This window comes from Pan paniscus, chromosome 14 (assembly GCF_029289425.2).
Source record: "Pan paniscus chromosome 14, NHGRI_mPanPan1-v2.0_pri, whole genome shotgun sequence".
Taxonomy (NCBI): domain Eukaryota; kingdom Metazoa; phylum Chordata; class Mammalia; order Primates; family Hominidae; genus Pan; species Pan paniscus.
In genome coordinates, this window is record NC_073263.2 from 27,852,404 (window position 1) to 27,873,772 (window position 21,369).

Here is a 21,369-nt window from a genome sequence, read left to right on the forward strand (position 1 = left end):
GTGAGTTCTACCAGTATAGTGTTTTTTAAATTAATTATTACCTGTTTACTAGTAGACCTTGAATTTTCAGCCACAGCGTTAGTCACGTGTTTTGGGTAGCCCAGCTACCCGTGTGTAAGGGGCACATCTACTTAAACCCAATCTTAATTATGGCATGTCTAAGTCTATCTGGGCCTGGAGTTCAGACATTTTACCATGTTTAGAAATATTTTAATATTTAAATGATTTTAATATTTAAAAAGTGCACATGCCAAAAATATTAATACTTAGGTTATTTAATTATAATAGGAATTCCAGGTTTCAGAATCTGTGTTTAAATAAAAATATACTTATTTCTGTTTCATAGGAGCTGATCAACAGACATTTAATAACAATGGCTCAAATTGATCAAGCAGATATGCCAGGTAAAAAGCAAGTTGATCCTTCCTTTCTTTTAAAGGCTGTTATAATTCTTATGTGGTAGTACATGTTTTATGCATTATTAAGAAGAGTTCCAGGCTGGGCCTGGTGGCTCATACCTGTAATCCCAGCAGTTTGGGAGGCTGAGGCAGGAGGATTGCTTGAGCCCAGAAGTTTGAGACTAGCCTGAGCGAAATAGTGGGAACCTGTCTCTACAAAAAATAAATTAGCTGGGAGTGGTGGTGCATATTTGTAGTCCCAGCTACTCAGGAGGCTGAGGCAGGAGGATCACTTGAGCCTTGAAGGTCAAGACTGCAGTGAGCTGGCTATAATCGCCCCACTGCACTCCAGCCGGGGTGACAGAGTGAGACCCTGTCTCAAAAAAAAAAAAAAAGAACAGTCCCAAGGTACTACTGATCATCTAGTTTATTTCTGTTAATTCTACATATGACAGTATTCTAGTTCACAAAAAAAAATATAATTTTAGAATTCATGGTGATTTACTTTACTGTGCACCAGAATATTTTTATCTCCTGAAACTTAATGAAGTATGGGTTCTTAAGCAGGAGAGGATGGTAATTATTAGGCCTATTTGTGAGACTACTGTGTGCCAGACAGTATACTAATTAAATACTTTACATGTCTTACTTTATTTCTCACAAACATCCTGTGACATATTATTTTCATTTCCATTTTACATATGAGGAATACTGAAGTTGACAGGTTAAGTAACTTAGCCTTCAGGACCAATGGCTGGTAAATAGCTGACTGATTCCAGACTTAAAACTAGGTTGTTCTAACTGTACCACAATATTTCTTAAAGCATATTAAAGTATCTTTCCTTAGCTTACTCTGTATAAATGAAATATGATATAATTTAGTAAAATTTCATAAATAATACAGTAGGAATACATTTGCCATAAAGATCTCAAAATGCCTGGTTGTAATCAGAAATTCAGCATCGTCTAGTGAGTGTTGTCTCTTGATTGCTAAAGAATTAAAAGAAATATGTCTGGCTGTTACACCTTAAGATGGATCTTTCCAGGTAAGGTGGGAAGGAACTTACTTGTCATAACCTTTGAAATATTCATCTTGGAATTTTTCTTAACTGTTTAATATTGTATTTGAGGCTTTAGCCAGGTTTTGCAAAAGTTTAAAAAGAAAAAAAATGGAAGGCACAAAGACCGGAAAGGAGAAAATAAACCTACCATCTATAAATCATGTGACTGCAGATTAGACATTATTTGAAATAACAAACTGTAGAAAATGGCTGGATGTAAGATTAATACATCAGTTGCATTTCTGTAGGCCAGTACCCAGTTAACTTCAAAATATAATTAAAAGCAAATGCTACTTAAAATGGTTTTGCAATATCAGTATGTAGGAATAAATAACAACAAAAGATAGGTAAGATTTCAGCAGGGGAGATTTATTTATTACGCAGTATTAAATAATATAAATGAAATACTGTAGATTAGTAGAGGTTACTCATGATTAGGAAGACAGAACAAGTAAGATGTCAATTTTTCTAAACTGACATGTAGATCCAGTAGAATTCCAGTCAAAGCATAACTTCCAGTCAAATCTTTTCATGGAGTATGATAAAATGTATCAAAGAATAAAGGGCCACGACCATCCAAGGTACTTTGAAGAGTATGGTTATTATATATGTTCATATGAAGAATTTGTTTGTGTATTAGGGAAGGAGAGGTTTGATTTGAGTCTGCAGTAACTAAATCAATGTGGTGATAGCACAGGGTTAAACAGATTGATTAACGGAACAGATTAGAGAGAGCCAGACACGTTCTGTGATAAAGTTGGCAAATAAGTGGGGGAAAAGAAAGCATTGGAAAAATGTTTTTGGTTTTTTAATTAAAAAAATAAACTTTTATTGAGACAGCATCTTGCTGTCACCCAGGCTGGAGTACAGTGGTGTGATCGCAGCTCACTGCAACCTCCGCCTCCTGGGCTCAAGCAGTCCTCCCACCTCAGCCTCCCAAGTAGCTGGGACTACAGGTGTACACCACCACACTTGGCTAATTTTTGTATATTTTGTAGGGAGGGTTTCACCATGTTGCTGAGGCTGGTCTTGAACTTCTGGACTCAAGTGATCCACCTGCCTCAGCCTTCCAGAGTGCTGGGATTACAGGCATGAGCCACTGTGCTTGGCCACAAAAAATGGTTTTCTATATTGACAAGATAAAATTGGGTCATTATCTCAAGCCACATTAAAAAGTCAACTTCAAATAGATTAAGAACTTACATGTCTAAAACAGAACTCTAAAACTCTTACTGTAATATATAAATGAGTGTATTTTATCTACTTTTAAAATACTTTAAAAAATAAAAATTAATTTTATCTACATTTGTAGCAATGATAAAATATTTAAAATTTTTTTGTCACGTTCTCTTTCAAATATCCATGAGTACTTTACATGATTCATCAGTATGCACACAATTTTCAACTTAGACATTTTCAAACAAACACCGCCCTATGTTTCTGACTATCCCTTCCCGCGTAACATTTGTTTGCATTATAGTTCACCCATTTGACACTTGATAATATAGTTTTTGGCATCATGAATTACAGTGCAGTGAACATATTCATCTACTTAATTTTTTTCTTCTGTAGGAAATATTTTTTTCCTTAGAAGAAATACTTCAAGTATTTCTAAACTGATCTATAGATTCAGTAGTTCAGAAATACTTTTATAATTATACTTTTAAGTATAAAAAATGTAAATAATTGATAAATTGATGTTCTTTTAAAAAGATATAAAAAAGAAAAACGCGCCGGGCGCAGTGGCTCACACCTGTAATCCCAGCACTTTGGGAGGCCAAGGTGAGTGGATCAGTTGAGGTCAGAAGTTTGAGACCAGCCTGGCCAACATGGCAAAACCCTGTCTCTACTAAAAATACAAAAATTAGCCAGGCGTGGTGGTGCCCAACTGTAACTCCAGCTACTCGGGAGGCTGAGGCACAAGACTCGCTTGAACCTGGGAGGTGGAGGTTGCAGTGAGATTGTGCCATTGCGCTCCATCCTGGGAGACTCTGTCTCCAAAAAAAAAGAAAAAAGTAAAGTAGAAGTGGTTTTAAAGCTTATTACATAGAACCAAATTGCTTTCCAAGGGATATCAATTAAACACCATTGATTTGTAAGTTGTAATAATTTACTAGCAACCCCATAGCAAACGAGTGCCTACTATCCTTGGGAATTGCTCTGTTCTTTGTATTTTCATAGTGTATTAGCTCTCAAAGTATGATTCCTTAACCAGAGGCTCATTTTCATTGACTTTTAGGAACTTGTTAGAATTGTGAGTTCTTGGATCCCACTTCAGATTGTATCAGAAACTCAGGGAATGGGGCCCAGCAAACTATGTTTTAACAAGGCTTTAGGTGATTGTGACAGGTGGTGACGTTTAAGAACCAGTGCCATAGCGAATTGTACTTCTTAAATGGCGACTTTACCTCTTACATGTTTTGTATAAATTTGTGTTCTTTATTTTTCTCTAGGCCTCTTGAGGGTAAGAACGTAATATTTCTTTAGGTTCATTAGTACATAGTAGATGCTCAGTATATTTTGCTGATTTGAAATTAATCCTGTATTAAGTGCTCCTTAATAAATGAAATAGCTGGAAAACAAAATTTACCATTTTAACTTCCTTATGGACATTATACCAATCATTCAAATACAAACTAGGTAAGCGCGCAAAAGTAAAAGTTACAGCTATTTCACTTGTGTGTAATCTTCCGTTGTACTGCTTTTATTTTATTTATTTATTTAAGAGATGAGGTCTTAAATGTTGCCCAGGCTGAATTCAGCTCCTGGGTTCAAGTGATTCTGCTGCCTCAGCCTCCCAAGTAGCTAGGACTATAGTCACATGCAATGACACTTGGCAGTATACTGCCTTTATTTAAGTAGAACATGCCACTTGGTGACATTTAATCATTCTACATTTGTTTTTCATTATGGCCATGCCATGTAGAGATTATGATTATAGAATCAAAAAGTCCTGGGTTTGCATCCTACCTTTCTCTCTCAGCTATGCAATCCTTATTATCCTCATTTATGAAATAGGGAATTCTACCTCATGGAATTGTTGTGAGAATTAAGAGATAATGGGCATAAAGTATTTGGCAAATGCAGAGGAAGGATCATTTTGAACCTGTCTTCTGGAATTAGTTTTCTTAATAGGGTTTCATCTGTGTTTCTTACCAGAGGTCAAAAATTATCAGTTGTTTTTGTTTATAGGGTTTTTTTTTTAACAGACATAATGCCATGTTTTAAAAATAGTGTTAAACATGTATATTATAAAACATTTGGCAAATACAAAATAGTGTAAAGAAAAGAATAATAATCCTCCCTTTAAAAGGTTACCATTGTTACCATCTGCTATATTTTCTTCTAGTTGGTTTACTATGGCTGTACTACATGTTGGGTTATCTTCAGTTCACTTAAAATATCATGAGCATTCCGAAGTCATTCGAGACAGTTAACAGAATGAAAGTATAGGTTGGTGTTCAATTGGAAAACATGATGGTATTTGAAGCATTAAAAAATACATGTTTTTTTATTATAAACCTGATAAAATGTTTGCTCCAGAAAAATTTATCTCAGTGATAACTCAAATTATTTATAAAAATTATTTCTGAGGAACAAATTTGTATTGTGCTATAAAAGGAAATGTTTTTGAATGTATGAACTTTAGTTATTCTTTGGTTATTTTATTATATAATGCCTATTTTTATTGATACTGAAGCTAGTTTGTCTTATGGAATTGTAATAAATGTTTACACTATTCTAAAATACAAGAGCACATTGTGATACACAAGGGGTTTATAGTAAATATGATGTCTTCTGTATTTTTGAGAAAGATTTATGAATGCCTGTATTTTCAAGTCATCTTCTTATGAATTGCTCTAGCAGTTCCTACAGAGGTTGACAGCTACCATAGCCTATTCCCTCTAGAACCACTGCCACCTCCCAACCGGATACAGAAATCAAGTAATTTTGGGTATATTACGTCTTGCTACAAAGCTGTAAATAGCAAAGATGATCTGCCATATTGCCTTCGGAGGATACATGGTAAGGAAGATAAGTTATCTTCTTTTATAATCGTATCATTGAGGCTAAGATTATTCAAACCTTCTTGAATATATTATTTAATATATGAATTAAAAAATTTTATTTGGAAATTAGTACCTCATGAGCAATGTATAAATATGGCATTTTTTTTCCATTTCTGATGGAATATGAAGGAGACGTCAATTAGAGTTTACTGGAGTAGAAAAATTGTCTTCCAGGTTTTCGTCTTGTTAACACAAAGTGCATGGTGTTGGTCGACATGTGGAAGAAAATTCAACACTCAAATATCGTAACTTTGCGCGAAGTATTTACCACTAAAGCATTTGCTGAGCCCTGTGAGTAACTTGTAATTTGTCTTTCTGCTGGTGAGCTTCATTATTTGAAGCCAGCTTTCAGTAATGAGTGTTTGTGTTTTATTTTAAGCTCTTGTGTTTGCATATGATTTCCATGCTGGAGGAGAAACTATGATGAGCAGACACTTTAATGACCCTAATGCTGATGCCTACTTCACCAAGAGAAAGTGGGGTAAGAAAAAGATGCAGGCAAACTATATTTTGACTAATGCTTTTGCTCTGTGGAAGAGTAGTTTTCTATTTTAAAATACGTATAATTTTTCCCTGTAATCATTTAGTTTAAAGACTCTATTACATTTTGTACTAGTTGTTTTCGTGTTCCTGATAAAGACATACCTGAGACTGGGCAATTTACAAAAGAGAGAGGTTTAATGAACTTACAGTTCCATGTGGCTTGGGAGGTCTCACAATCATGGCAGAAGGTGAAAGGCATGTCTCACATGGCGGCAGACAAGAGAAGTGAATGAGAGCCAAGTAAAAGGGGTTTCCCCCTGTAAAACTGTCAGATCTCATGAGACCTATTCACTACCACGAGAACAGTATGGGGGAAATTACCCCCATGATTCAGTTATCTCCCACCAGCTCCCTCCCACAACACTGTGGGAATTATGGGAGTTACAATTCAAAATGAGATTTGGGTGGGGACGCAGCCAAACCATATCACATTTTAAAAAGAAATATGTCAAAGAAATGGAGTTGATGGTCAAGAAGTTAGGAAATAATGTCTTTTGCATATTTACTAAGATAAGATAGATTTTTGAAGACTCACATAGATATCAGATATTTAACTGGAAATGTGTTAAAATTGTTTTTCTCTTTAAAATGTTTTTCTTTTAAAAATATGATGCTTTCTTAATAAAGGTGACTTGGAAAATTCAATAGCTTAGAAATAGTCTCTCTGGCTTCCCTGCCTAAGTACAACCATTGTGAATCTTTTAGTACATTTCTTTTGAATCTTGCTTTGTTTTGTTTTTGTCTCCTTTTGCATTGTTTTTTTGTTTTAACCTTTTATATCATATTACATCTTTTCTTTATTATAGGTATTTTCCCCATAGTTTTTATATTCTCTGAATATAATTTAATGATTCCTATTATGACTATATTGTTCTTTATGTAATTATTTCCCTAAACAAATGCTTTTGTTTGAAGGTTGGATTCCATGTTACTTAATCTAAGGTTTCAGAATAGAAGTTTAAGTAACTTTTCCTTAAACATGAAATATTTTCTTCTTTGTCCCTTTCTAATATATACTTAAAGAATTGTTTTATCATTGAGATTTTGCAAACAACCAGAATACTTGAATTCTAACAAATGTGTGTTAAAGGGTAAATGATTTCAGAGAAAAGTAAATCCATTTTGAGATGTCTATTCATTAATTTATGTATTTGGGGAAGGTCTCAGTCTATGGGGGCAAGAAAGCAGCATCACGTTATTATGCTTTTTAGTCTTAAGATTTTCTTGACTTGAAAATTAAAGAGGAGGGGAGAAAGATTTGAGTCCATATTCTAGTATCTTTCAGATTACAACTCCTTTAAAGACTCTAATTATAGACAAAAATATATTACTTCTGTTTACTTGTTACTTCTTTTTTTTGCATTCTGACAGTTGAAAAAAGAAAGTTGTGGTTACATGGCTGTTTCACATTTAAAATCTGGTCATAGAATGTGGTCATTTTTTTCCTTTTGCTATGTCATCTGTAGACACATGCATAATTTTGTGGAAGGGGATGTGGTACAACTTTTCTTATAGATGACTATAGTTGTTGCTCAAATTTATTTTGGTAGTAACACCTGTGAAATGACTGTTGGCTTTAATTTATAACTGTGTTTCTCAACTGCTTAAGTTTTTGTGGGGGCTGTCTTGTGCATTTCAGAATGTTTATAGTGGCCTCTTCTGACTGAAGGGCCTGGCTTCTGCCTACTGAATGCCAGTAGCAATCCCCCTCTACCCCTATTGTAATGCCAGAAATATCTCCAGATGTTGCCAAATGCTGGAGTGGTTTCTTTTGAGAACCACTCTTTTATAGCATTCTTTTCCAGTAATTTTTTAATCATAATTATTCTGTTTTTGGTGTTCACTGATGAATATATTAATGTTTATATTTTCATAGGAAGTAGTCCTTTTTTCTAATAGTTTAAAATATTGTTTGAGTAGTCGTAACTTCCCTAACCATACCGTACATGCATAAAAGCCTACCATTTTCTTACACTATGTAATTTATTATCTTAGCACAAGTGAAAAAAAAAGCAAAGTATAAGAAATATATTGATTTAGAAAATGAGAAGAATAGCATACCATGTGGAGTTGATACGAGATTCAGAATGAGTCTATATCAGTAAAACAACTAGAACAGAGTCTGGCACACAGTAAGCACTATATGTTTGCTGCAAAAACTCTTGTTTCCTTATTACTACATTAATTAAATAGTTTCATTTAAACAGTTCATAGTCATTTTTGACATTGTCTTGGCATTTGTTACCGGTCCCATTTTTTTGAGCCTTCTTACACATATTTCCAGAGTATGTTATCTTCTGTTCTGTCCAAATTGAGAGATAATTATTTTTAATTTTGTATGTGCTGCTTACCGGAAATTTTATTCCAAGCCATAAGTACATATTTGCTATTTATTATAAGTACATAATTAACCATTTAATTATGTTGCTTTTTATAACTGATTCACAAAAGGTTGTTTTACAACAATATGAATATAAGATGAGCAGGGTGTAGGGACTCATGCTTGCAATCTCAGCACTTAGGGAGGCTGAGGCAGGTAGATCATTTGAGCCCAGGAGTTGGAGATCAGCCTGGGCAATGTAGCAAAAGTGTCTCTACAAAGAAAAGAATATAAGGTCATATTCCTTGGAATAATTACAAAATCTTGATTAAATTTATATGTCTCCTTTTCTACTGATTTACAACATATTAACAATGACCTAGAAAATATTATCAAAAACCACTTATTGAGTTGATAGAATACACCTTTGTGGTAGAGGGGCCTGAGTGATATAAGGAAAACAAACATTCAACATAAGTGATGGTAGAGACTTTTATTTCCATCAAGCCACACAATAAACAGCTCTCACATGCCTAAACAATAATACAGGGTAGGATTAGCCAGCCACATTTTAAGTAGAAAAACCTCTATGGTTTCTGTTTTTATATTTATTTGGTTAACAATTACATATAAATTCTTACTTTAAGTAATTTTTATTCAATAATTAAGTGGTTACAGAAAAGAGCATTTCAGTGAGAGCCCTGTTGCTGGTATCAATATAAAAGGCATAATCTCGGACAGGAATCTTTGGGCAATAGACTAAACTTAAATTACACACATACATACACACACACATATAAATTGACATGTTGTGCCATGAGTGTACATGAATTGTCTTTGCTAATTTTGATGTTAATGCTTTAGTCTTTTAGTTGATTACTTAAGATGTCATTTTTTGGATTTCTTTGCTGTATAGGTCAGCACGATGGACCATTGCCCAGGCAGCATGCTGGATTATTGCCAGAATCTCTTATTTGGGCATATATTGTCCAACTAAGTTCTGCATTGCGTACCATTCATACAGCAGGTTTGGCATGTCGAGTTATGGATCCAACAAAGATTCTGATAACTGGCAAAACAAGGTACTAGCATTTTGAGTTTTGGTTTCTTTTATTGAATGTCTTACCTTTGACAGCTTAGTAAACAAAACATGATTGTTTTAATTCTGCCTTTTCATATATTCCATCCAGAAGAACTTCTGTAACTTTGAATTCATTTGTAAGCTTTTTAAAGAAAAAAAAAAGTTGAACTCTGAATAAAATGCCTGGTTATTAACCAAAAATCTTGGGAAAGGTTAGGGAAGTATATGTGGTTAGGGTTAGGGGAATATAAAAATAATATCAATACAACTTTTCTATGTAGCACCATGGTTCACAAATTCTAGCATGAATCAGAATCACCTGGAGGACTTACAAAACACAGCTTGCTGGGCCCTACCCCCAGAGATTTTCATTCATAAGTCTGCATTGGGGCCTAAGTATTTGCATTTTTAACAAGTTTCTAGGTGTTGCCATTGCTGCTGTTGAGTCACATGCTTTGAGAACAACTGGTACAGTTATCAGTCTTGTCTTCACCTGAGTTTTGAGTTGCTGTAATTTTGTGATTGTCTTGGGCTGCATAACATAAAGAGCTGAAGATCTGGTACCAAGTTATTTAAGTTCATATCCTGGCTTTGATAGTTACTGTCGATATGCCGTTGAACAAGTTACTTCTTCAAATGTGTTTTGACAACCTTATTAGACAAGTGTACTACTAACTCCATTCTGCTTATTTATGAGGTACCCCTCATAAAGTTATTGAGGGATTTGAATGAGTCATGTAAAATGCTTAGAACAGTGTCTGGTACATCTTTTGCAAGTGTTAGAAAGCTAACTAGTTCTCTTTTATGAATGACTAATAAACAGCTTGGAATGGTGAAAAGGACACTGACCTGTTAGTCAAGAGATGTGAGTTATAGTTCTGGCTTTCTCAGTTTCTGACTTTTACAGCTGTAGGTATATCACTTGATATCTCTGAGCCTTAATTTTACCATTTCTAAAATGGTGGTTGGTGGAGGTGGTGTGGGGTAGGATGGAAGTTAAACTCAATTCTGAGATCCTTCCTAATATTTTGGGAAATGTTACTTTTCCATGAGTATGCAATTTTTAAAAAACTTATTTTAATTATTTTCTTTAAATTATCTGGTCCTTAAAGGTTGCGAGTAAATTGTGTTGGAGTTTTTGATGTTTTAACATTTGATAACAGTCAAAATAATAATCCATTGGCATTAATGGCCCAGTACCAGGTGAGTAAGAATTAACATGGATATTTACTTGTTTTCCTTTATTAAAGACAGATTTTGTTCATTTTAAAGTATTTCAGTGTTTTAAGCCTAGATTTTAATTTATTTTGGGGTGGTGTCTATGCAGACTTTGAACATGTATCTCCCCCTCCCCTCCCCTTCCTCTCTTTTCTTCCTTTCCTTTCCCCTCTCTATTTCTTTCTCTCTCTTTTCCTTTCTATTCTTTTGCTTCTGTCTTGCTCTGTCACCTGGGCTAGAGTGCAGTGGTGCTGTCAGCTCACTGCAGCTTTTGAACTGGGCCCAAGCAATCGTCTCGCCTCAGCCTCCCGTGTAGCTGGGACTACAGATGTGCACTACTGTGCCTGGCTAAAATTTTTTTTATTTTTATTATTTGTAGAGATAGAGGCTCACGATGTTGCCCAGGCTGTATTTCTTAACCATTATGATGTACTTAGTGTAGAGCCCTTGTGGGTTGGAATAAAGAGAATTCATGACAATGTCAGAGACTCTTTTTTTTTTTTTGAGGCAGAGTTTCACTCTTGTTGCCCAGACTGGAGTGCAATGGCGCAATCTCAACTCACCACAACCTCTGCCTCCCAGGTTCAAGCGATTCTCCTGCCTCAGCCTCCCGAGTAGCTGGGATTACAGGCATGCGCCACCATGCCTGGCTGATTTTGTATTTTTAGTAAAGACGGGGTTTCTCCATGTTGGTCAGGCTGGTCTTGAACTCCTGACCTCAGGTGATCCGCCTGCCTCGGCCTCCCAAAGTGCTGGGATTACAGGCATGAGCCACTGTGCCCGGCCTCCTGATAATGTCAGAGACTCTTAACTGTTCAAAATGAAAATGTATTTATGTGATTTAGGAAACGTGTCCTAAGCATAGATAGATTAAAACAAGACTAATCAGATGAATGGATTATATTAAATGACACCCTTCTTTTTCACTCCTTTAATTACACCTATTATTTTTACTTTTAGAACACTTGTCTGACTACCAGTCATGGAATTTTAGAAATGTTTTCATAGGTTTGTTATTGGATTGCCATTTTCTAAGTAATTTTTTTATTTAGTCGGAACATACCACTCACTTCTTATACTTTATTAGTATTTGATTATTGTCTGACTTCATTTTATTAGTGTTGATTTAGGCCTCGTGATGCTTCTTAGCTATTTTGCTGTTTCTTATTTCCTGATTTAAATGATAAAGTATCGAAGAATAAGAACGTATCTTCAAGCATTAAGAACAGTTGCTTTAGGCCAGGTGTGGTGGCTCACACCTGTAATCCCAGCACTTTGAGAGGCTGAGGTGGGCGGATCACTTGAGCTCAGGAGCTGGAGACCAGCCTGGCCAACATAGTGAAACCCCACCTCTCCTAAAAATACAAAAATTAGCCAGGTGTGGTGGCACACACCTGTAGTCCAGCTACTCAGGAGGCTAAGGCAGGAGAATCGCTTGAACCTGGGAGGCGGAGGTTGCAGTGAGCTGAGATCGCACCACTGCACTCCTGCCTGGGTAACAGAGCTAGACTCCATCTCAAAAAAAAAAAAAAAGAGAATAGTTGTTTTTGCCTTGATTACTCTGCAAGTAACAAAACTAAAGTAAATAGGTCATTCAGTTTGTATTGGAATACTTCACATTAGGATAGGCAGCTATGATTTTAAGACAATTTTAGTTCTTTGTGTATAAGAAGTTTTTGGGTTTTTTGAACATTTATTAACTTACAAAGGTTTGCTCTAAGGCAGAATTTCTTAATTACATGGAGAAACACCTTATTGTTCTTCTCTTTTCAACTTATTTTGTTTAAAGTTTTGGAAGAAGATTTTAGTTCACTGATATTCAGAACAAAAAGGATAAAATGAGAAGTAGAGTCTAATCAGTGTTTAGTATTTCAGTTCATGCATAAATCTGTTTTGCTGGTAAACCACAGAGAATACAGTCCCAAAGACTTGCAGGCACTCATTGCATTCAGTTGTTTGCAGACGTTTCACACCCTTCTTTCCCTCTGCTTGTGCCCACCTAACCTCAGCAGCAGCCAAGCTGTTCTGGTTGATAGCAACATCTAGTGGGCAATACAGGGAGGAATATGATTAGTTCTGTTTTTCCCCCAGCAGCATCATTCTGTTCTTCTGCCTGAGGGCATTTGCCCCCTCTTTCTTATCTGGAGATGTTGTTTCTTAGCTACTTTCATTCTTATCTTCTCTCTTATACTTAGTGCCTAGGTAGTTGGCTCTGATTAATTTTTCTTTATGACCTTTATGCTTCCAAAAGTGACAGATTATTGACTGTTAAAATATTAGTGAATATATACACTTGGATATACATCCAAGCCAATAATATTAAATTTTTGAAGGAAAATTACACATTTTTAGAGCCAGTACCATCATCTTCTAATGTAAGTATCTAGAAACCCGTGTCTGCATTAAAAAAAAAAACAAAAACAAAAACAAAAACAAAAAAAAAACTTCACACGCTCCTCATTCTTTTCTCAGTAGGGTTCCTTTTCAAGTATGTTATGAGTCGTGTAGTTACCTTGAAAAACAAAACTTTTCATAAGAAAAAAATCCCTGAGTTCAGACAACCAACTTTAAGCATTTAGGGCACCTTATTAATATTTGTAAGTCAGGATATGCCTTCATTCATAAAATCAGGCAACCTTCAATTAATTATCACCTGTTTATTTTTTTCAGCATTAAAGGATATATATCAGGCTTTCTTTTTTTGGGTATATATGTGTAGCTGATTTTTTATATAGCTTATTATAGTAAGGTATAGAAAAGAATTAAAGATAGTCCCAAAGTGGGAGTGTGATTTTACAGAGAAGAGGATACATGAGGAGTGCATTGTTTCTTGTAGTCTATTTTTCATAGTTTGTTTCAGACACGTGAATAGAGACTGACTTTGAGTAAAATGGACATAAGTAGAGCCATAGATAGAATCAGAAAAAGAAATCAAGAAGTCAAGAATCAGGAAGAAACTGAAAATCAGTTGGGGGGCAAATCTCCTGAATTCAACAAATGGGGGGAAACCAGATGGAGGTAAGAAGCAAAATAACAAATGGAAAATTATTTAGCTGAGAAATAAGGAAAGGAGAGTTACTGGGTTTTACGGTATGAAACTCTCTTAAGATTTTATTAACTTCTTTTGTTTAAAAAAACAACTCTAATTTAATCTGGACTGTGTCATACATGTACTTTATTTCAAAAAGTGGATGTTCTTACCTTGAGTCCGCTTTAGAGAGGTGGTGGGATGTACTAAAAATCAGATGTTATTTTTTAAACCCATCTGGTTCTTCAGCTCTCTTGGACCATTTTGGTTTTCTGTCTCATAATAGAGAATAATGGAATATTCTGGGAGGGAGGCTTAATACAGCAACAGTTCAGGGTGGAACCAAACTGAAAATTCTGCTGCTTGAAGAGTTGGAAGACTGTGTGTTGGTACCTGCTGCTCAAACACGTGATAAATAGCAACAATCTTTGGTATGCTTTGCTGGATACTTTGGATTGAATCGCCCATAGAAATTTATAGTTGGCATTTATATGCACTGATTTCTTTTGGCTGAGATTTCTGTAATTTCATGAATATAACTTGGAATGTTTTACTTGATCTAAAGTGTGATTGAGAGGAATTCTTTTTGGAGTTCATCACAGTGTCCTCCAGCAAACAGAAATGATGGCAACAGTAATAGTTCTCCTTCCCATGCCAGCTTCCCTCCTGCCATTCTGGGCTCCTGACTGTACCACCAGTGAAGTTTTAAAAGTTTTCTGGGATGAATCTTTGAATCTTTTCTAATAGATTCAAAGTAGTTTGTCTACCTAATCAGTCTGTCTCCTTATCTCATGTTCAGTGTCAGATTCACAAATGCTAGTTTTGGATAAATTTTTTAGTATGAACTTTTAAATGTTATTTTAGTAATGGAGTTTAACGTCTTTTTACTCATTATTTGGGTAGGGTGTTGTTAAGTATAACCATATAATGCTAGAATTTCACTAATGATTGCCTTAAAGTTACAAATATTCCAACAAACCAGTGGTTCTCAATCCTGGCTGCATATTACCATCATTTGTGGAAGCTTAGAAAAATACCAATACCTAGATTTTTATCCCAGACTAATTATACCAAAATTGGGACGAGGGGATGGCTACTGCTGATTTTGGTTTTGTTTTTAAGCTTCTCAAGTGATGATAATATGCAGCTATGCTTGAAAATTCCTTATAATAAACTAATGTTCAGTAAATGAACGTGTGTCTAATAATTTAGATGAGTTCTCAGATTTTAAAGATGTGCAAATGTCTGTTGTAGAAATTGCTTCAGGTGGTTTCATGTTAACTCTGAAGTACTCCATTCTCGAAGGCATGTGGTTGTTAATAGCTTCCTACCAATCAGGGCCACTTGGGATGACCATACTGTTTCCTGGAGTTATAATAGGTGATAAAGGACTTAATTCAGCCAGCTGTCTTTTGAAAATCCTTTTAGAAGGAAAGCCTCAGAATGGTAAATCTTGAGTGGGAGAGGTTTTAGGAAAGCAGGTGGTGGTTCCAGAGCTCAAAGATCTGTTAGAGTGTGAGGAAAAATAGTCTATTTGGAAACAAAGATAGATGGGATGTCATTCATTGAGGTTTGCAGCATTTTTGATGTTCTAGAGAATTTGCTCTAAAATCTGGTTAATGCTAATGTTTGTAATAGGATAACTTTTCTTCAGATAATCCTTCACATTCCCACTATATTCTGGGAGTTACAGAAAATGAGCAAAGTATGTATGTTAAGTTATAGTGGTCATAGCAAAGCAAATGTATAGTAACCTTAAATTTGTTGTAATAGAGAAGAATATTACCTCTATTTAAATAAGAAAAAATTAGAAAGAAAAACTTTTTAAAAGTGGCAATTTGTAGTTGGCATGGGAATTGCTTAAAGTCTCTTAAGGCGTGGACCTAGAACTACCTTCATCAGAATTACCTGGGTGCTTTAAAAATGTTGAGCCATTTTCTGGACCCACCCAATGAGAATCTCTGGTAGAGAGGCTCGAAGTCGTCTTTTTAATAAGCTCCAGGTTATTCTGAGGAGCACCAGTATTTGAGGACCCTGCCTGCAGCTTATTTATAATGATGCTTTTTCCATTTAGGCAGTAGTGTCAGTGTATTAAATGAGTACCTATGAAATGAAAATTAAAAGTTATATTTATTCTTTCATGTCAGCAAGCAGATCTGATATCATTAGGAAAAGTTGTGTTGGCTTTGGCTTGCAACTCTTTGGCAGGAATTCAGCGAGAGAATTTACAGAAAGCCATGGAACTGGTGACAATCAACTATTCCTCTGACCTGAAGAATCTGATTTTGTAAGTTTTAATATATGATAAATTGTACAGAATGATTATTTGCGATAAGACAGAGCTTTTTTTTGTTTTAAGTGATTGTTTTGGTTCCCACTATTTAAAATCAAGCAAAACAGAAACTTTATGTCTTTATTTTTATTTCAAAGTAAATATTTCTTAGATAAATTGATAAACCAGTGTGTTTAAATTAGTTATTGATGTTTAAACATTTGGTTAAAGGGCACCCAGTAGAAGTTTGTTGGTATCCACTAGCTACATGTGACCTTTTACATTGATATTAATTGAAATTTAAAGCTTACTTCTTCAATTACACTAGTCACATTTCAAGAGCTCAGCAGCCACATGTAATTACTGGCTAATATAATTGGACAGCACAGACATAGAATATTTCCCTCATCTTGGAGTTCTGTTGGATAGTGCTGCTCTAGAGAGTGTGAAAGCCATCATGAATAAGCCTCAGGTGCAATCCAGTCATGTACTCTGGCCAAAATACCCATTCTGGAAAGCATTTGTGTGGAGACCCCCATGCTTACACTCCAGTATCTTAACGCTCCAGAGAATCCTTGAGTATCGATTTGAGATGAATTTGGCTTAAGAGAAACCCATTGTGGACTACTGTCACAACAGAAGGACTTCTCCGTAAGATATAGCTACTATTGGGAGATCCCAGAGGGTGGGCAACCACGACCTTTATTACAGTTATGAGCTATATTAGAGAAGAGGTGCTAATCAACAGTCTCTTTTAGCTTACAGCTGCCCATTCTGATCTTTCTGTGTAGCCCTGGATGATCCAGTTTCTTTTTGGACCAGCCCTGGGGTATGAATTGGGGGATGGAGGGTGGGATTGCCCACCTGTTCTTTGTTACACTGGCATAAATGTCCTACTTGTGACAGCACTAGAAGCCAGTGGTTGTCTAGATCCTATTCATAATCAAATTCAAATAAGATGATTTATCTTCTGAATAAAAATACTTGTTTTATATATGATCACAACAGTGATTCCTAGCCTTAGTTTGCAAATACCTAGGATGCCTCAAATAATTTCAGGTTATAATCTCTAAATTTTCCTTTTTAAAAAAGTGGGGATAGAGGACAAAAATAATCAGCCGTATGTTAATAATTATTGAAACTGGGTGATGATACATGGGGATTCATTATATTATTATTCTATTATAAATGTTTGAAATTTTCTTTATTAAAAAAATGAATAAACAAAAAAGCCATACTTTAATAATAAACACAAACTAAAATTTATGGAGTAATTAAACCATGTATCGGGCCCTTTCAAACTGCTTGATGTGAATTAATTTTTTTAATTCTCCCAATAACTCTATAAATTAGATACCATTATTAGTCCCATTTTAGAGATACAAAACTGAGCCACAGAGATAAAATAACTTGCCAAAGTCACATAGCCTGTAATAACATTAAATATGATTAGCAGGGTACACATATGTCCATACTTACGGATGAATTGCTAAGATATAGTTTATTCACATGGGTATAGCTATTCATTTATCCGCAAAAATGATGACTACTATATGCCAAATGCAGGATACTTTGAATGAGGTGAACAAAATTCCCATCTTCTGGAGCTTACACCCTAATGGGAAGAAAGAGTAAATAAACATAAAAACCAGTGAGATATTTTCAGGTAGTGATAAGATCTATGAAGAAAATAAGAGAATTACAAGCAGAAGAGTGAAGGAGTGAGTAGGAGGCTGCTTTCATGAGAAAGGACAGAGAATGGCTTTACATATAGAATAAGCGGCAATAGATGATTGAGAATCTTTGTGTTCTAACAGGTAGCCCTTGAAATGTGTAGTATTTTCTGCCACTGTTCTAATGATAGAAGAAATTTAACTGGTTCCTTCTGCTGCGTGTTACTGCATTTCTCAGAAATGAATATGTCATGATACCTTGTAAATTAAGTTTTAGAGCAGAGGACAGCTTCTTAAAAAGGCTCATTCAGTTTAGCAAAATTGAAAACCCAGTTTTAGTTTTGAAAATTAATCTTTGCAAAACAACAGGAAAAGCTCCCCACCCCACACCTACCCCCTTTTAGTCCTCTCAAAAAAGTTTCTAAAAACCTTTTCTTTTTTGGCCGGGTGCAGTGGCTCACACCTGTAATCCCAGTGCTTTGGGAGGCCAAGGCAGTTGGATCACAAGGTCAAGAGATTGAGACCATCCTGGCCAACATGGTGAAACCCCGTCTCTATTAAAAATAGAAAAATTATCTGGGCTTGGTGGCGCACGCCTGTAGTCCCAGTTATTCACGAGGCTAAGGCAGGAGAATTGCTTGAACCCGGGAGGCAGAGGTTGCAGTGAGCCGAGATCACGCCACTGCACTCCAGCCTGGCAATAGAACGAGACTCTGTCACCAAAAAAAAAAAAAAAAAAAAAAAAAAAAATTCTTTCTATTAATTTATTTTTGTTTTTTGTTTGTTTCCTTTTTTTTGAGATGGAGTTTCACTTTGTTGCCCAGGCTGGAGTGCAGTGGTGCCATCTCCGCTCACTGCAGCCTCTGTCTCCTGGGTTCAAGCGATTCTCCTGCCTCAGCCTCCTGAGTAGCTGGGACTACAGGTGCCCGCCACCATGCCCAGCTAATTTTGTATTTTTAGTAGAGACGGGGTTTCACCGTGTTGGCCAGGCTGGTCTTAAAACTTCTGACTTCAAGTGATCCACCTGCCTCGGCCTCCCAAAGTGCTGGGATTACAAGTGTGAACCACTGCACCTGACCTGTAACAATCTTTTCATCTAGCACTATTGTAAAGAAGGGTTTGAGAATGGAAATGGGTAAGTGCAGTCCTACTTCACTTTCCTTTCTCATTTCCATAGTAGTGAAAATGTAGAGAAGAGACATGTTTACTGTTTCTCTATTGGCTCTTACAGTTTTCCAGAGGAATGAAATGTAATATTTAAGAATGAACTTGACTTGCATGAATTAAAATGTTTTCAAAATTTTGTGTGCTAAGATGATGGCAGCCAAAACAGCTATGTGTGGGTTATCTTGTTTTTTAAATTGCATGTTGGACATCCAAGTAATTCGTCTTTTATCTTGGGTAGGTATTTGTTGACTGACCAAAACAGGATGCGAAGTGTAAATGACATCATGCCCATGATTGGTGCTCGATTTTATACTCAATTGGATGCTGCTCAAATGAGAAATGATGTCATAGAGGAAGACCTTGCAAAGGTAAAGAGTGTAAATTTTTTTTTTTTTTTTTTTTGAGACAGAGTCTTGCTTTGTCACCCAGGCTGGAGTGCAGTGGTGCTATCTCGGCTTACTGTAACCTCTGCCTCCCGGGTTCAAGTGATTCTCCTGCCTCAGCCTCCCAAGTAGCTGGGATTACAGGTGTACGCCACCACACCCAGCTATTTTTGTATTTTTAGTAGAGACGGGGTTTCACCATGTTGGCCAGGCTGGTCTTGAGCTCCTGAGCTCAAGTGATCCGCCCGCCTCAGCCTCCCAAAGTGCTGGGATTACAGGCGTGAGCCATTGCACCTGGCCAGTAAAGAGTGTAATTAAAAGAATGTACACACAACTTGCATCTGTGTATATAAATAGACACAAAATAATCATTGTACTAAATATAATGCCTTATTTGCTAAGATTTCAGATATTTTTGTCGGCACTGAATGTTTGGTATTTTAATTTCTTATGTCCTCTGGACAACACTGTTCTTTTCATTCATGGCTTTGCTACAGTCATGTGACAAAAATCTTGGTTTTTCATGTGAGTTACTTTTCCAATTCCTATGGACAGCTCCGTAATCTTCTTGAGTACCATTATGAAATGAAATGGACATATTGTGTTTGTTTAAAAGTATAACCAAAAGGTGGGGATGTTAGGATTTATTGTTTAAAGGTAATATTGGTACAGGTTACCAGTTTTTGTAAATTTTGGCTTTTATGTTCAGTTATCTGCAACATTAACATTTTTCTCTTTTTAAAATGTTTTATAGGAGGTTCAAAATGGAAGACTGTTTAGGCTCCTAGCAAAATTGGGAACAATCAATGAGAGGCCGGAGTAAGGATTTACAGTATTTTACAATATATTTTTAATCGAGAGCACTATTTTGCATAATAAGAATAAGTATGCCTGGCTTTATTTGGAAAAAGAGAAAAATTCTTACGTGAAGTGACCTTAAGATTGTGTTAGCTGTTAAGGTGCTATTTTTAACAACAGCCTAGGTGTGGCTGTCCTTACGAATTTTACACACATGTATACACACAGAAAATATGGTGTGTTAGAAATCTCTTGTGGTTTGCACATGAGGGCACATTTTATGACTAATATTACCTCTACCCTATCTTCTTTTTGAGGAAGAAGTTTCATGTAAGTTTACCCTGGTCAGTTTAGAGACTTGAGAAATCTCTAATTTTTGCATGCCTCTTACCTTCTATTAAAGCACACTTTTTTTTTTTTTTCTTGAGACGGAGTCTCCCTCTGTCACCAGGCTGGAGTGCAGTGGCACAATCTTGGCTGACTGCAACCTCTGCCTCCCGGGTTCAAGCGATTCTCCTGCTTCAGCCTCCCAAGTAGCTGGGACTACAGGTGTGCACCACCATACCCAGCTAATTTTTGTATTTTTAGTGGAGATAGGGTTTCACCATGTTGGCCAGGATGGTCTGGTCTTGAACTCCTGACCTCAGGTGATCCACCTGCCTTGGCCTCCCAAAGTGCTGGGATTACAGGCATGAGCCACCATGCCTGGCCTAAAGTATACTTTTTATAGCCATCATATTAGTGACATTGGAAAGGCATTACCTTTTACACTATTTGTCACTTAGTTCCACCTCATTTGTAAGTTAATGTTAACCATATATACATAAGCAGAGTTGATGTTTGTACTACATAACTGTCAAAGACAGGTAGAACAGAATTTGCAATTACTATGACTATATACGTAAGTTACATTTCAGGAATGTTTGATTTGTTAATAGAGATAGGTGAGAGATAAATACTATTACTTGAGGGGTTGTTTTTTTTTTACCATGGAATTCAAGTCCACTTGCTTTTCTTCAAAGTCAAAAGACTCATTTAGTGTTTTCCCTAATAATTTTTCTAAGTGAAGAGAACATAACAATATATGTTAAACCATTTTTAATAAGCTTTTAGCTGTTTCTTCTAGCATTTATCTCTTTACTTTAAAATGTCTGCTTATAGTTCTATTCTTGATTCCCCCAATATATAATTCAGCTAATGACTCATCCTCTTCCCTACACACGTGCACGTACGTGCACACACACATGCACACACACATGCACACATGAGTTGAATCTGTATTTAGTGTTACAAAACACCTCTCCTATGCGGTCAAAAATAGGTAACCTATCAGTTCCTTTTTTTCCCTCCCACCTAG

General features: G+C 35.9%; 1 protein-coding gene across 7 annotated transcripts in view; it reads left to right on the forward strand.

The window, feature by feature from the left end:
• The window catches only part of PAN3 (poly(A) specific ribonuclease subunit PAN3), a 162,755-nt gene that overhangs the window by 128,768 nt on the left and 12,618 nt on the right, over window positions 1-21,369 (forward strand). For 3 of the 7 annotated variants that reach the window (XM_034936497.3, XM_034936500.3, XM_034936501.3), the window contains 9 exons: window positions 347-404; window positions 5,324-5,485; window positions 5,704-5,820; window positions 5,909-6,010; window positions 9,309-9,474; window positions 10,586-10,676; window positions 15,867-16,006; window positions 19,070-19,199; window positions 19,969-20,033. In XM_034936497.3, coding sequence (XP_034792388.3) covers window positions 347-404; window positions 5,324-5,485; window positions 5,704-5,820; window positions 5,909-6,010; window positions 9,309-9,474; window positions 10,586-10,676; window positions 15,867-16,006; window positions 19,070-19,199; window positions 19,969-20,033 — 1,031 coding nt within the window. Of the gene's footprint in view, window positions 1-346; window positions 405-5,323; window positions 5,486-5,703; window positions 5,821-5,908; window positions 6,011-9,308; window positions 9,475-10,585; window positions 10,677-15,866; window positions 16,007-16,749; window positions 19,200-19,968; window positions 20,034-21,369 lie in introns of those variants that run through there. The other 4 variants (XM_034936498.3, XM_063595692.1, XM_034936499.3 and 1 more) reach the window with 3 other exon arrangements.